The following is a 16,308-nucleotide window of genomic DNA, read 5'->3' as shown; positions in this document are numbered from 1 at the left end:
TCCTATGTTTAAAGAAAGTTGCTACATAATGAGAAAACATTCAAATCACCAGAGATTTGACAATTCTTAGCCTGTATTCGGATAACAACTGAGTGTCAAAATATATAAAGTAAAACTTGACATAATATATAGACAAATATGACAGTGAAAACATATAAATTAGAAAAAGAATAAATTTGAAGGGCTTACATTACCTGATTTTGAGATTTACTACAAAGCTACAGTAATGAAGACAATGTGTGGTTTTGGCAAAGGGATGGACACATAATCAATGGAATAGAATAGAAAACTGAGAAACAGACCCACTTAACTATGATCAATCAATTGTTGACAAAAGGGCAAAGGCAATTCAATGGAGAAACAATATGTTTTCCACAAATGATGCTGAAACAATTGGATAACCACATGTAAAAACAATGAGCCTGGGCCTTTATTTAACACCTTATATAAAAATTACCTAAAATGGATGTAAGTGAAAAACATTATCATTAAGATAGTAGAAGAAAAATTTCCTAAACATTAGTTAGGGATGGGGTTCTTAAATATGACACCAAAGTATGGTCCATAGAGGGAAAAACTGGACTTCATTAAAATTTAAAACCTTTGCTTTATAAAATACACTGAAATAAAAATTGAATAAAAGAGAATAAAAAGACAAGCCACAAACTACAAAACTAAACTAGGAAAACAAACAATAGAATTCTTTTAAAATGGCAAAAGATTTGAACACTTCATCAAAGATACACAGATGGACAATAAGCATACGAAAAGATGCTCAACATCATTAGTCATTAAGGAAATGCAAATTGAAGCCACAATGAGATACCACTACACATCTACTAGAATGGATAAAATAAAAACAATGAGAATACCCGGTGTTGGCAAATTATGGAGCAACCACATCTTCATACATTGCTGGTGGGAAAAAAAATTAACCAATCATTCTGGAAAAGGTTGGCCCTGTGTTACAAAGGTAAACATACACTCACCATATGACCTAACCATTTCACTCCAATATTTACCCTACAGAGATGAAAATTTATGTTCATATTTGTAATAGTTTTATTCATAATCACTAAAAATTATAAACAACCTAAACGTGCTTCAGTGGGTTAATGGATAAGAATATTGTGGTATCTAACGTGGAAAACTACTCAGCAATAAAAATAAATGACACAACACTGATGAAAATCGAAGCCTTTATATTCAATGAGGGGTGGGGAGCCACTCTTAAAAAAAAGCAGCACATGCGGAATTTGTTGGTGCAGTGGAATCGTTCTGTACCCTTTGTGGTGATGGTTACACAAGTTTACATAGGTCATTTTAAGACAGAACTGTGGAAGAAAGAAAGGAAGAAGGGAGGAAGAAAGAGAAAGGGGTGAAAGGAGGAGGAGGAAGATGGGGAGGAGGAGGAGAGAGGGAGGAGGAGAAGAAGGAACTATTACAACCACACACACAATTATGGTGGTAGTTACAAGGGTAATATCTTCATCAAACATAGCAAACACCTTTAAGTGGGTGAATTTTATTGTGCACTTTGATAAAAGTTGATGTTTGCAAAAGTTCAAAAAGTCAGTTATTTTAAAAGACTAGTAAAGTTGACACATCTCTAGAAACATTACCAAGAGAGGATACAAATAAGCAATATCAGGAAAGAAAAAAGGGACTAAGTTCAAATAGAACAAGTACTTGAAAATAAAAATATTTTAAACAACTCGATGACCAAAAAGGATACATTTTTAGAAAAACCTACAACTTTCTAGAAGAAACAGTAAATCTAAATAGCCCCTAAAACCAACCATGCCACACACTACAAACACAATAATCCCAGTTTAACAGATGAATGCAACTAAAATTCAAAGGACACGAACTCCCCCAGAGATGGAGAAAAAAAATCACGAAATTGCATCCCAGAAGTGCAAGGATTCTTTAACATCAGAAAATCAATGTACTTTACCACATTAATAGATTAAAAGGAACCATATGATTATCTCAAAAGATGCAGATTTTAACAGGATCCCAGAAAACTTACTTAAAAAGATAAAAAGCCTCATTCCATTATATTCACAGTTGTTTTTATTGGGCTACACCACTGTGAAGCATACATGATGGATATGTCTTCTAAATGACTATATCAATAATACCTAATAGTTACGTAGCACCTGATAGCTTACAAACCACATTTGCATCCATTTTCTACCTAACTCTTAATCATTCTCAAGTAGGCATTAAATTTTAAAACATATATCTATGAGGAAACAGATTTCAAAGGATGAAGGTGACTTGTCCCAAATCTCAGTTATTTTCATTCTTTATTTTGTTGATTCTCTATGATATCATATGTCATATGGCAAATTAAAGTGAACAGATAGCCACATGTAGATAATATATAATTGGAAAAAAATCCGAAATTCTGAGTCCAGTTCTCCAGTGCTTCTCATATGTTTTTCAAACAAAAATACAAATAAAAAAAAGTAACCCTACAGTTTATATTCTTAGTCATAGCTATTCTTCTCCAGTTTATAACCTACAATTAAATACTGGTGTTTCCTCAATTTATAAACTATTGTTCCTTCAAAGCTAGATGAAGCAGGCTGATAGTTTCTACCTATCAAATTGGCAGTTTATCTTCAGGACAAATGACCTGTATATACCACAAACCCTTAGGTTATATACCACAAACCCTATATATACCACAACTTGATGTGTGATTTCAGTGTCAAGCACGAGGATGTCACAGGAAAGGTGGAGCACTACTTTCTCCTATTGCTCTCACTAAGTACAACTAAAAATCCGGGATATTATATACAAAGCAAACATAAGAAAGTTCTAAATGGTGGAGAGAGAATTGACTGGCCAGGGACCTCAGAACCTGAGGAAGAACACAGCAGTGACTTTCTTGGGCTTTCTTATTGCCTCATCTATCCCAGATCGGGTTCTAGAGAAGCTGGCAACCCAGAAATGCCAACAGGCACAGACAAAAAAAAAAAAAAAGCCCCAAGAAAAATCTGCTTTTTCTAGCCAAAGGACTGGGAAGGGAGCCGCCTAGCAAGACACAAAATGTTTAGAAAACCACAATCCTACTTCAAAGACCACAGAAGAAAGCTATGGTCCTATCCCCGCCAACAAATGCCTATACTTCCACCCTCACCAGCCTGTAACAAGGCTCCTCAGTCCTTCACCTTTACCCTGGGGTGGTATCAGAGAAGACCAACTGGGCAGACAGATTTCTAAAACCCACTCCTCCCCACACATTGCCCTGGCAGCATCCCCCCTACCCAGAGCCATCTCTCTTCTTCCTTACTGGTGTGGTCTCAGTGGAAGCCAAGTGGGGGGTCAGGACTTACACCAGCTCCCAATAGTCATGACGTTACCCTCAACCCCACACCATGCTGTCAATCGAGGCCATGTAAGCAGCAACAACAAGGCATTCCTGATCTTCCCCAGCCAGTGTGGTGTCAGCAGAGGCCTAGTGGGGAGCTGTAAATCCCACCCTTGCCCAGCAGTATTAAGGACCCCTGCCCCAGGAGTCATTAGAGGTCAATGGTGAACCTGGACTTCCAACACCAACTTAAAGTAATGAGGCAGCACCCCCTGCAACACTTTCTCCACCACAGTGGTATCAGAGGAGGCCTGTCAACGCAGAAGACTTAAATAGGATACCAAATCTCATATCAAAATACTCAAAATGTCCAGACTTCAACTGAAAATCACTCATCACACCAAGAACCAAGAAAATCTCAACTTAAATGAGAAGATAACCCAAAGATGTCAATACTGAGATGACACAGATGTTAGGATAACCTGCAAGGATTTTAAAGCAGCCATCACAAAAATGCTTCAATGAGTAATTACAGACATGCTCAATACAAACAAAATAAGCAAAGAAAGGCTCTCAGCAAGGAAACAGAACAAAGAATCAAATGGAACTGAAAAATACAATAACTGAAATAAAACTCAAGGATGGTCTCAACAGCAGAAACAAAAGGACAGAGGGAAGATCTAGTGAACTTGAAGATATAACAACAGAAAATACCTGGCCGAGGCGGTGGCTCACACCTGTAATCCCAGCATTTTGGGAGGCCGAGGCAGGCAGATCATGAGGTCAGGAGATCGAGACCACCCTGGCTAACACGGTGAAACCCCGTCTCTACTAAAAATACAAAAAAAAAAAAAAAAATTAGCCAGGCATGGTAGCGGGCACCTGTAGGCCCAGCTACTTGGGAGGCTGACGTAGGAGAATGGTGTGAACCTGGGAGGTGGAGCTTGCAGTTAGCTGAGATGGCGCCACTGCACTCCAGCCTGGACGAGAGCGAGACTCCCTCTCAAACAAACAAAAAGAAAGAACAACAGAAAATGCTCAATCTGAAGAGAGAAAACTGTTATGCACTATGTCCCCATGACCCCAATTCATTATGTTGACACCCTAACCCTCAATGTGACTGTATTTGGAGATAGGTTCTGAGGAAGTAATTAAGGTTAAAAGAGACCTTAAAGGTGGGGTCCCAATCCAATTTCTCTCCACACCTATGCACTGAGAAAAGGTCATGTGAGAACACAGTGAGAGGGCAACCATCTACAAGCCAGGAACTGAATGCTGTTGGACCGTGATTTTAGACTTACAGCCTCCAGGACTGTGAGAAATAAATTTCTGTTGTTTGAGCCACCCAGTCTATGGATTTTTGTTATGGCAGACCAAGCAGATTGAGATTTTGGTACCCAGAAGGGGGATGCTGCTGTAACAAATACCTCAAAATGTGGAGGCAGCTTTGGAACTGGGTGATGGATGGAGGCTAAAAGAGTTTTGAGGTACATGATAGAGATATGGATATTAAAGGCCATTCTGGCAAGGTCTCAGATGGCAATGAGGTACATGTTATTAGAACTGGAAAAAAAAAAGGTGGTTCTTGTTATAAAGTGGCAAAGAACTTCTCTGAACTGTTCTAGTGTTTTCTGAAAGGCAGAACTTGAGAGTGATGAAACTGTTTATTTAGGAGATTTCTAAGCAAAGCACTGAAGGTGCAGCTTGGGTCCCCTTAGCGCTTGTAGTAAAATGTGAGAGGAGAGAGATTAAGTGAAGAAGGAACTGTTAAGAAACAAGGAAGCACAATTAAAGAGATTTGAAAATTCTATCCATATCACAAAAATATGAGAAAATTTGCTACGAAGAAAACACTAAGAGTGTGGCTTAACAACCATTTGATAAATAGAGATCAGATGGGTTTAGCAGCCCCAGGAGAAGCCAGGAATATAAATGGGATTATAACAGCAGAAACACAGCCACCTGGCACTAAAGGGGACAGAAAAACAACAAAATAAAATGAAGGCAGGCTTTAGGACTTCTTAGATCCTATAGAACCAGACTAGAGAGCCATTTGTCTATGAATATGTGTTATCCTTCAAGAAAAGAGAATGACCCTGAAAACAATTCAGAGACCATTGGGGATGCCTCCCGTTTCAAAGGGTGGAACCATCACCCTGGTCTCAACAGAACAGAAAGCCTCCAACTGAAGACTTAGGGGCAGAATTGTCCTGCAGAGGCTTAGGAGAGGGGCTACCTGGCAGTACCACAGAGATAGGACCACTACCCCAGTGGATCTGGAAGGCAGAGCATTGAACAAAAGAGGATTATTCTCACAAGATCTGATGAAACGAAGGCCTAATAGAATTTGCCTTGCTAAGTTTTGGACTTGCTCAGGATGCATCCCTCCTCCTACTTTCCTATTTCTCCCCCTGTGGAATGGGAATGCCTAAATTATGTCCAGATCACAAATGTATTTTGGAAGCACATAACTTGTTTGGTTTCACAGGTTCACAGCTGCAGAGTAATTTTGCCTCAGGATAAACTGTACCTTGAGTCTTAGCCATATCTGATTTAGGTGATATTTACTTGAAGGTCTGGACTTTAGAGCTAATGCTAGAATGAGTTAGGGCTTTGGGGGCTGTTGGAGTGGAATAAACGTATTCTGCACAGAAGGACATAAATTCGGTGGGGGGCTGGGGTGGAATGTCATGGACTAAACGTATCCTCTCTTCCCCAAAATTTTGTTCAAGTCCTAATCCCCAATGTGAATTTATTTGGAGACAGGGTTTTCAGGGGGGTAACTAGGGTTAAATGAGGTAATAAGGGCAGAGTCCTAATCTGCTAGAACTGGTGGACTGATAAGAAGAGGGAGCTATTTCTCTCTCCCTTTCCAAACTGGTCCCCCATCTGCATGCACTACAGACATGAGAAGACACAGTGAGAAGGCAGCTATCTGTAAGCCAGGAGGAAAGCCCTCACTAGGAGCAGTCAGCAGGCACCTTGATCTTGGACTTCCCAGCCTCCAGAACTGTTAGAAATACATATTTTTTTGAGCCACTCAGTCAGTCTATGCTATCTTGTTATGGCAGATTGAGCAGATTCAGACAAAAATCATCAAGAAAAAATGAACAGAGCCTCAGGAACTTGTGAGACTACAACCAAAGAGCTAACATTTCTTTCATTAGAGTCCCAGAAGAAAAGGAGTAGAAGGTGTGGGCTAAAATGTATTTAAAGAGATGAGGGCTGAAAATCTCCCAAATTTGGCAAAAGACATAAACCTACAGATTGAAGAAGCTAAGCAAACCCCAAACAGGGTAAACTAAAAGAAATTCACACCAAGATACATCATAGTACAACTTCCTAAAATTAAAAACACTGCACTCAAAATAATATGTCCAATAATCTTCAAAGTTTCAATGAAAAAAATATAAAAAGATGCCACCTGCCTCTACCCAAAAGTAAAATGGTAAAAGGTATTTCAAAGTCTTTTCAAGTTTTTCATAATCTAATATGCAGTGTCAGTGCAAATCTACAACTAAACTTTACTATAAGCTATAAAAAAATCTAAGGTACAAACTAGATACAACTGAGGTAAATCTTTATAAATAAGCACATTCTCAGGTAACTCAAGATACCTTAAAACAGTTTGAACACATCAAAGGTCTCTTCTGTACTCAATTTTCTAAGCTGTTTTTCTTGACCCTTGGAATTAACATGATTTAGTAGGCAACGTCTCAATAAGCAAGGTCTAAAAGACAAAAAGTCCAAAAGCAAACACCCTGCATTATCCTGCAGCCAACATTCCTTAGTTGCAGGGTAAGGCTACCCTCACAGAAACTTTTCAACTGACCAACTAGCAAGTCTATATTTCTCATGGTTGTGAATATTCAGTTGAGTAGTTCTCATAATCAACATTTCTTGGGTTCATCCCCTAGCTCTTTTTTTCTATCCTTTCCCTCTACTTCCTTTGGCTCCTTAAACTTAAGAACGAAGGACAACTTCCCTTCCACCACCACTCCTGACTCTGGACAAACTCACTGTGAATTCTCAATCTCTTTTTTCTACCCATGCAACTTCCCTAAAAGGATAACTTACCTCTTTAAAACTTATATTCTTAGTATTATGAAAATACCCGGCACAGTCAAGATGTCCAGTTTCCACCATGGCACACCCCATTTCTCTCCCAAGGATATGGCAATTTACATACACGTTAGGGTGTTACAGATAATTTTCCTCTTTCCTGAGGGAATGTTAGTGTCCTCTGCCAGAACACTTTTAAAAATGTAAAACTATACTTTCACAGTCTAATCATGCTACATCCCACATCAGCAATGACTTGTCAATAACTTTTTTGCAACACAGTCTTAAATTTCTTTGTAGACCCCCACAGCAAGTATGGTAAATGCTCAATAACTATGCTCTGAATGTACCACATTTACAGTCTTTATCCAGTATGAATTCTCTTGTGTTGGCCAAAGGCTAAATGCTAAGAGCTTGGGCATATTTCTTGGTTTTCACTCCAGCATGAGTTTTCTGATGTTGAGAGAGGGATGAACTCTGGCTGAAGGCTTTTCCACATTCCTTACACTTGTAGGGCTTTTCTCCAGTGTGAGTTTTCTGATGCTTTGTAAGAGATGAGCTCTGGCTGAATGCTTTTCCACAATCTTTACATTTGTAAGGTTTCTCTCCAGTGTGTGTTCTCTGATGACGAATAAGGGCTGAGCGGTCACTGAAGGCTTTGGCACAATCATTGCATTTATAGGGTTTCTCCCCAGTGTGAGTCCTCTGGTGCTGAGTCAGGGCTGAGCAGTAGCCAAAGGCTTTCCCACATTCGTTACACTCATAAGGCCGCTCCCCAGTATGAGTTCTCTGGTGCTGAATAAGACCTGACCGATCACTAAAGGCTTTGCCACATTCGTTACACTTATAAGGTTTCTCTCCAGTGTGAATGACCTGATGCTGGGTAAGGAATGTGCTTTGGCTGAAGGCCTTCCCACATTCATTACACTCATAAGGTTTCTCTCCAGTATGAATTCGCTGATGTTGAGTGAGGTATGAACTCTGATTAAAGGCCTTCCCACACTCATTGCACTCATAGGGTTTTTCTCCAGTGTGAATTATATGATGCCGAATAAGGGCTGAGCGGTGACTGAAGGCTTTCCCACACTCATGACATTCATAGGGTTTCTCCCCAGTATGAATTCTCTGGTGCAGAGTAAGGTGTATGCTCTGGCTAAAGGCTTTACCACATTCATTACATTCATAGGGTTTTTCTCCGGTGTGAATTCTCTGATGCAAGACAAAAGCTGAGTAGTAACTGAAGGCTTTCTCACACTCATTGCATTTCCAAGGTTTCTTTCCTGCACAAATTCTCTCATGCCTAATTATATCTGAATTTTGTTTTAAGTTATTTTTAAATGAATCACAATGATATAGTCTCTCTCCTTGCTGCTGAACAAGTAAGGACCTCTGAGTGCAATTTCTTCTAAATTCATCAAATTGGTAGCTTCTCTCCCTAGAAGATTTCTGAGTGACAGCCTCTTGTATTAAATGTTTCTCATGGTTTTCCTGCTGACTCTCTAAAGAATCCTCACATTCACTAGAACTTTCCTTTGAAAATCTTACAATTAACACCCCAGGAGCCGATTCTTCTTCAGAAATATCCTTCTCTGGAGTTAGCTCCTTGCTTTCTGGTATTGTTTCCCAGTCTGAAATAAGCAAAAATACACATGTGTGTCATTTCCTACACTGAGAGAAAAATAACTGCTGTGGTAGGAAATTAATGAGACATGTTTGTTTCATTCTTTGTTAGGAATATTTACAGGGGACACATGAACTTGAAAGCTCTCAAAAATAGTCTTTCAATCTTGAGAGAACACAACAAAAAAAAGATGACTGGACAAAGAAGTACGACTGCATAAAAGGAGAGTGTGTGCAGGTACTCAACATTCCTCTATGCAGCAGGATGGGAAATAACAAAAAATAACAGAATGAGACTAAGAAGAGGTGATATGGAGAAATAGCAGATTTTTTTAAAAAAGGATCTAGAGGAGACAGGGCTAGGATCAGAGAAAGATGGTCTTCCAAAGACTCACTGTACCCATCTGACCAGAGCCTTATCATTTCATGCCTCAAGAATGACCATCTTTAGCTAATCTTGCCACCAATCTTTTCCTACTCCAATATGGCCCAACCACTGCTAAAAGACTAATTGCTCAAAACCATCTCCCTTTCACAAAAATCTGTTGGTTCTACTGTCTCAAGATAAGACACAAATTCTAGAAGCTAGCATTCAACATGGTCCAGGTCTACAAACTCAGATGACCACAAAGCTTATTAACTGGAAAGCAACTAATCACCTCTGATTGCTTACCATCACCCTAGACTCAGCAAACTGGAAAGAGTAAAACAGAACCAAGAAGAAAGAAAAAAGAGAGAAAGGAAAGAAAGAGAAAAACAGCAGTGTGTTGGGAGGGGAAGGTCAAAACTCCATGTGTTCAGATGAGTCCCCAACCTCTCAAGATATCTACCCCAAGTTCCCGGACTTCCTAGTAATAATTTGAGGGGGAAAAGCTTCATTGCTAAAAATGTTTAAATACTTCTAAGCTTAAATGCTCTTTAATACTCATTTCAATCATGTCTCTACATGAAATAAATTAATACAATACAGTGTTCTCAACTAGATATATTCAGGGAAGTGCCTGGGATTTTAAAGGACAAATAGGTAGAATAGGTTAAAAGCAAATGGACTTCCAGCTAAGGGGAGTGAAAAAAATTAAAGCCCCAAATGTTCATGAAGAACACACGGTTAGTGGAGGATAGTGAGGGACTTGCCTATCTGATGTTAAGAGTTCAAGGTGAAGAACAGAGAAGGCAAAAAAGTTAGGCAGGTAGACTAACAACGGCTCTGAAAGCAGGTAGAGGAATAGAGAACTGGCAGAGTAAGCAACTCATTGGGGAATCTAGCAGTATTATGCTGCCTCAATTTTACAAGGGTAAGAGTAAAAGAAAGTATAATTAGCCAATAGTCTTTTGCAGTAATCCAGTTTGACAGAAGTAACAGGGTCAAATCCATAACATCTTTCAAAAAAGCTACTAGGACTTAATAGCTACCTTTGCTTACCATATAGCCAGGTACTGTTTAAAACATTTCCCTTGGATTATTTCCTTTGATTGTCACCAAAACAGTATAAGCTCTGTGCTATCATTATCCCCATTTTAATTTAAGTCACAGAGAACACAAGTCATCTGTTAAAGGTCACAAAGCTAATGAGTAGCTAAGATCAGCTTTAAACCAAGGAAGCTTAGTTCCAAAGTCTGCAGTCTTAACCATCATGCTATGCTGCCTCTGCTTAGACAGAGAAGGTGGCAAGGGAAAACCCAGAGATGAATTTACAGTCATTGATCTGAGACTCAAAAAAATGGCATCCGGCAAAGATAAAATAACACATGTAAAAAATCCTGCTTTAGAGCCTTGAACCCAAGCAAGTTATTAACAAACATTAAAATGTTGGTTTCATTTTACCTTATTTGGGAAAAAGAATTGGTTTGAAAGAGTAGAAAGTATTTACTTTCTAAAAAATCAAATTATAACTTTATAAACAGATCACCATCCACAGAGCTAGGATGCGGCACAGCGGTGAGACAGGGACTTCAACTTTTCCATGGGTCTAGCAAAATCTGGACAGGCTCCTCCTCCACAAGCATTTGCATTGACAATCTGGGTTTTACTCGCACTGTTTCCAACACTCACGCTTTTGACTGGCTGCCTTTGAGACTTCTCTCTCCAGCTCCTCCTCATGCTCCAACTGAGAGATTACATCAGGTGTGGAAATTGGAAGCCCTATTCATAGGGAAAGAAAAAGGAGTCTGGTGAAGACCTCAGTGTTCATTCCCTGGTCTTTAGGAACATGGTAAGAGAGGGAGAGAGTGAAGTCAGTTCTCCATTTCTTCCTCAACAGTGCTCACGAGGTAGGAAGATTGATAGGGGTTTGAGGCCCTTATCAGTTTTACCTCCCCCTATTTAAAGAATAAGCAACCATTCTCTTAAGAGTTGTTTTCATTAGCACTTTGTCTCCACATCCTTGGTCAAGGAGTTGAGAAGAAGGATGCTACAGGTCCATAAAATAAAGGTGTTTATGTCTAATTCCAGGAGTGTTAAAACTATATCCAGAAACAAAAGGCAGAAATTGCCTGTCTCAGGCCCTACTAGAATTAAGAATCATTGAATATAAGGACGTTGGAGCTCCTAGGAACTGAGGAGGCCAAGGTACCACACTGGGTAAATTCACAGGCATTGGGGGAGCCATCCTTACCCAGCAAGACCAGATTCCTAGGCTTCTCAGGCACATCTCCCTGAGGAGAGTTCAGCTGCCTCCACTGGGTGAGAGCCTCGGCCATATCCCTGATCAATTCCTGAAAAACCAAACACATTGGTGCTCACCAACGAGCCTCCTTACAGAGGCCTCTGAAGAGGAATAAAACTGACAGCACAGGAGGAGGAAGACAGAAAGGATAAAAAAAGGACAGACAACATGGCCTTGGCCACCCTTTCCAGTACTAAGATTCTCTGGTGAATATGTAGTCCACAGACTCACTCTTTGCCTCCAGGCAGCAGAAATGCATATTACCTGCAAGTAGGAAGGAAAGCACCTTCAATGTAAAACTTGAAGGTATGAACTTTTTAGTTTATGTATCAATAAATTACAGAACTACAGCATTTGCTACTATTTATACAGGAAAAAGGAGAGAAAAATGTAATTGTGAATTAAATATTTTCCTTATGGTATAGTTTTTAAAACATACGGGGTTCAAGAAATTGAAGTATTTTTTCTCTAGTTTTCCTAAGAATGAAATCAGTCCCATATATATATTAAAAATTAAGACGTTTCCTACATGTCACAGAATATAGACTTATTTGTAAAACAGTATCTGAAGCCCAAATTATTATGAAAGTCCCCAGAGTGTTCCCGTCACTTTTCACAACGACCTGATCAATCTGCCCCCATCCCCCAGTTAGTGGCATTCTTTCATCTGCTTGAAGTGTGTGTCCTACTCCCTTTAGCCCCTTTACACATCCTGCTTCCTATTCCTGAATATTCTGCCCCCTGCCCCATCCTTTCAGCAATGTGAATCCTTCTCTCCCTTCAGATCTCAGCTCAGGTGTTACTTCAAGGGAAGCCTTCCCCGACTCTCTAGTTAGAACACATGTTCCTTCCATTCCCTTGGGTTGTACACATAGAGGGGATCTTGTGGCTAACATAAGCTCCACAGGAGCAGAGGCCAGGTCTATTTTTGCTCACTGAAGCAGCCTAGTACTTGGCACAGAGCAGAAACTCTGTAAATATTTGTTGAATATTTGAATGAAAGAAAGGAAGGAAGGAATAAGAATTAATAGAAACAAGTTTAAATGGGGTGTTCTATAAACGTGTGCATGGGAACAGAAGTGGGGAGGAGAACAGAAGCGTATTAAACATTGAAAACACTGCAGGAGTATTTAGCCTAACCTTCATCTCGATGACAGGCACAAAGTTTAGTTTGTTTACTAAAATATTGAAATAAGGGAGCAGGGCAGGTAATGCTCTTTTGAATCTGTTACTGCTGATAAGACAAATGTCTAATAATTTTTCAAATTCTATTTTTAAAATTTCTATGCAACTACAATTTAGCTTACAGTAAAATAAACCATCCCTTGGGTTAGCAAATGAATCAGTTTTACCGCTCTTTAAACTACCACTTGGGCCACAGCCCCTTGGAAAAAAAAATATATATATACACATATATGAATTGAACGGTTAATTTTGTTTATATTCAGCTTTCTAATGTATATTTCATAGTCTTTCAAAAATGACTGGTAAAACAAAGCACATAATGACATAAAGTCAAAAGAACTACCTACTCAGAAAATCCTCTGCCCAAAATATACTCTTTTAACACTTTAAGTAAGAAATCCCACACTTCTAAGTTTATGGCCACTTAAGGTCATATGCCTCAGGAGTGATCAGCACAAGTAATATAACGTGCACCATCTTCGTTCTGTACAAACAATGCTAACACTAACAGACTAACAGGCAGTTGCTTTCAGACTTCAGTTCCCTAAGAAAACCTCAGCAATCAACTCACAGGCAGGCCAATCAGACACTGTCAGCAGGTGCTACTGACTTTCTCTCCTCTCATCTTTCTGAAAGCGATCTGCAAATTCACAGATCAAAATCAATACTGGCATTTTCTCCCATGGTTTTATAAGGATCATCAGTACCTGCATGCTGTTAGGCCTGGTGTGACGGAAACAAAGAGTCGCAGCACCTGAACCAAAGGGTCTGCCAATCTCCTACTGTCTTGGCCAAATCTTACAGAAGCATCTTTACTAATCTTCTCTCTCCAATCAGCTATGGCATGTTTCATCTTGCTGGGCCTCTAAAAACCATGGGGCCTTCATTTGCCTCTGGAATAAGACCGAGTGTAGATTGTCCTGGGGTCTGGGTACAACACAGCCAAGCTTCCCTCACCACAGTCTAGGTCAACCCACAGTGACTCACACATCCACACATCCTCGGAAGACCTCCAACTCACTCATCATTTGAAGACTTTTTTTTTTTATTTTTTGGCCAAAGCTGTTCTGTCTTGTAATATTCCCTTATTCCACCCTTCAACTACCCACTCTCTCTTGTTTTTCAAAGTACAGTTTTTATCCCACACTTCTCCCAAACAGATGATAAAAAAAATCTCTTTCAGAGACTTTTATGACTTGTCTGGACCAATCATTTCTACGTTTAAAAGATATCTATTTCTTCGTGTTTAACTATTTTATTTATATATCTCTCACTGCCTTAGTAAACTCCACGATGCAGGAGCAAGTGGCTTTTACTTCTTTGCATCTCACCAAGGCCAATTACAGTACTCAATGTGTGTGCAGCAAACACTCAGTGGGTAGAGAGAAAGCAACGCTGGGAAGAAAGTTCTGCACAACTGAAGAGCACTTCCTTTGGGGTCATCAGACATCAGTTTATCAGGATGAACCCAGTGGTCTAGGCATCAGGGCTGAGCAATTCCATAAACAATGGAAGGAAAGATATCCTTGCTCTGAGAACAGAAGGAAAAGAAAGAAGAAATCTAAACTTACTTGGGACCCAGGGGTCAGCAGCACAGCAGTCACGTCATTTTCTTTTGAGTTTCCAGCATGGAGAAGGTCTGAGTCCTCAAAAAGTGATCCTAAAAGTGGAGACAGGAGCCATGATGATTACTGTGTCCTTGCAATAAACTAGCAGGAAGTGCCACACACCAGCTAGTTGTCATCTAAGAAGAGTCAACACTGGGAACCAAAGGACAATCGCATATCTTTTAATCAAGACACCTTGACCATTGCTGCCTCTAGGCTCCTCCTGTTCTCCTCTGCCCTTAAACTCCAGTAGAACTCCTATGAGCATCTGGACATATAAATTAAACATATTTTTATCTTGCATGCGTATTATTTAGTCAAAATAATACTCAAAGTCTTTGTATGTCCACGCCTCAGTGATTCATCTCTGTTGTATTCCAGACTCACAGGATAAACGAAGACTAAATTCTTTTTGAACACTGACTTTTCAGATATTAATACAACACCGCCTGACTCAGAAAAGTGATGTGTCTTATGGAAAAAAAACCACCACCACCAAAAACAAAACAGGATTGTAAACAAATTCCATGACTTCTCAAATCCCTGCTTTCCCTACCTTCCAAAAGGGTCGGATAGTCCCTTCCTACTGCCTTATGGGGCTCCTCTGAGATCAAAAAAGAAGTCATTATCAAAAGCCAAATTGTCAGATGTGTTGATATTTTCCCTTGGGCAAGGGAGGCATCCAGCGCCCTACAGACCAGGAGGGCAATGGAAGTGGCGGGCTGTCCCTCAAAACCCCAAGTGAGACCGGCTAGTAGGAAGGGGCTCGTGACGCTACTCCTTCTTGAGCCTGCCCCAGTCAGAGGCAGCCTTTCTCCCTCTGCAGCGGGCACCAAGGCCGCATCACTCCCAAATCCTCACCTCTGCCCCCAGGTTCCATGGAGACTCCTTCCTCCGGCCCACGCTGGAGGCAACCGCGGCAGGGGAAGGGGCCGGAGGTCCGCGGCTCGGGTCCCCCAAGAGGCCGGGAACGCACGCGTGGGCGGCCTGGCGCCCCCACCCGGGGGGGTCCTCCCGCCACCCTCCTCCTGGGCACTCAGATTAAAAGGGGATGCGTTCAGCCCTCCTCTACCCTGGGTTCAACCTCCAGCCAGACACTGAGGAAGCCGACCCCGACGACAAAGGCATCTAACAGCCGGCGGGGACGCCTAGCGCTGGCCAACCATGTGGCCGAACTACCACTCCCAGAATCCTCCGCGGGGCGCCGCTGGTGGCCCTCACTCGCAACACCGCTTCCCAGAAGACCCTGCGGCCACTTGCACCGGGGGCTGCGTTTCTTGCCGGCGCACGCTCCTGACCGACCTGGAGGAGCGCTGACCAGCTGGCTAAACCCTGCCAGCGGCTCTCGAAGGGCCGCTCCTCCCTCGGTGCGGACTCTGGTCGGTGGCCGCGCCAAACCCCGCCCGGCTGGGACTTTTCGCATCTTCTCTACTGTGACGGCGGAAGGCGGCGCCCCTGACCCACGCAGGATCCTTCCGGGGCTGCGGTGCTCTATCGGAGGGGAGGCGCCCGGCGGTGTCCCCGCTGCTGCGCCTCCATGAATCGGCCCTTCGTGGCCAGCACTGAGGTGATCTCAGTTTAAGTAACCAGGAATGTTTGTTCCATATTGCACCTTGGAATAAAGAAAAATGGACTTTCAATCCCGAAATCACCTCAACCCCAAAAACAGCCAGGTCTCCAAGAAGAACCAGTAAACTAGTCTTGCTGCCCCAAGGAGGCTGGAGCCTGGGGGTCTTGCTGAAATGCCTCACCTTGTTTTTACTCTAACTCGTTACTTTGAATTTTATCCTGCTTGTCTCTTTAATCACCTAGCCTTGCTTCTCATGTAAATAAGACTCTCTTTAGC

The 16,308-nt window shown here is 41.2% G+C and overlaps 1 protein-coding gene across 1 annotated transcript; it reads right to left on the bottom strand.

Moving 5' to 3' along the window:
• Window positions 1–398: 398 nt before the first annotated feature.
• Window positions 399–16,034, bottom strand: ZNF892 (zinc finger protein 892). Its single transcript, XM_054547806.2, has 5 exons — window positions 15,765–16,034; window positions 14,427–14,515; window positions 11,620–11,719; window positions 11,058–11,147; window positions 399–9,012 (listed from the first exon to the last, which is right to left on the bottom strand). Exons 1-5 carry the CDS (start codon window positions 15,883–15,885, stop codon window positions 7,784–7,786), a joined length of 1,629 nt encoding a protein of 542 aa, XP_054403781.1. The 5' UTR covers window positions 15,886–16,034; the 3' UTR covers window positions 399–7,783.
• Between the last annotated feature and the right edge of the window lie 274 nt (window positions 16,035–16,308).

This window comes from Pongo abelii, chromosome 12 (genome assembly GCF_028885655.2).
Source record: "Pongo abelii isolate AG06213 chromosome 12, NHGRI_mPonAbe1-v2.0_pri, whole genome shotgun sequence".
In the NCBI taxonomy this organism is placed as follows: domain Eukaryota; kingdom Metazoa; phylum Chordata; class Mammalia; order Primates; family Hominidae; genus Pongo; species Pongo abelii.
The sequence above is the reverse complement of the archived record's forward strand: the minus strand, read 5'-3'. Positions and strand labels throughout refer to the sequence as shown.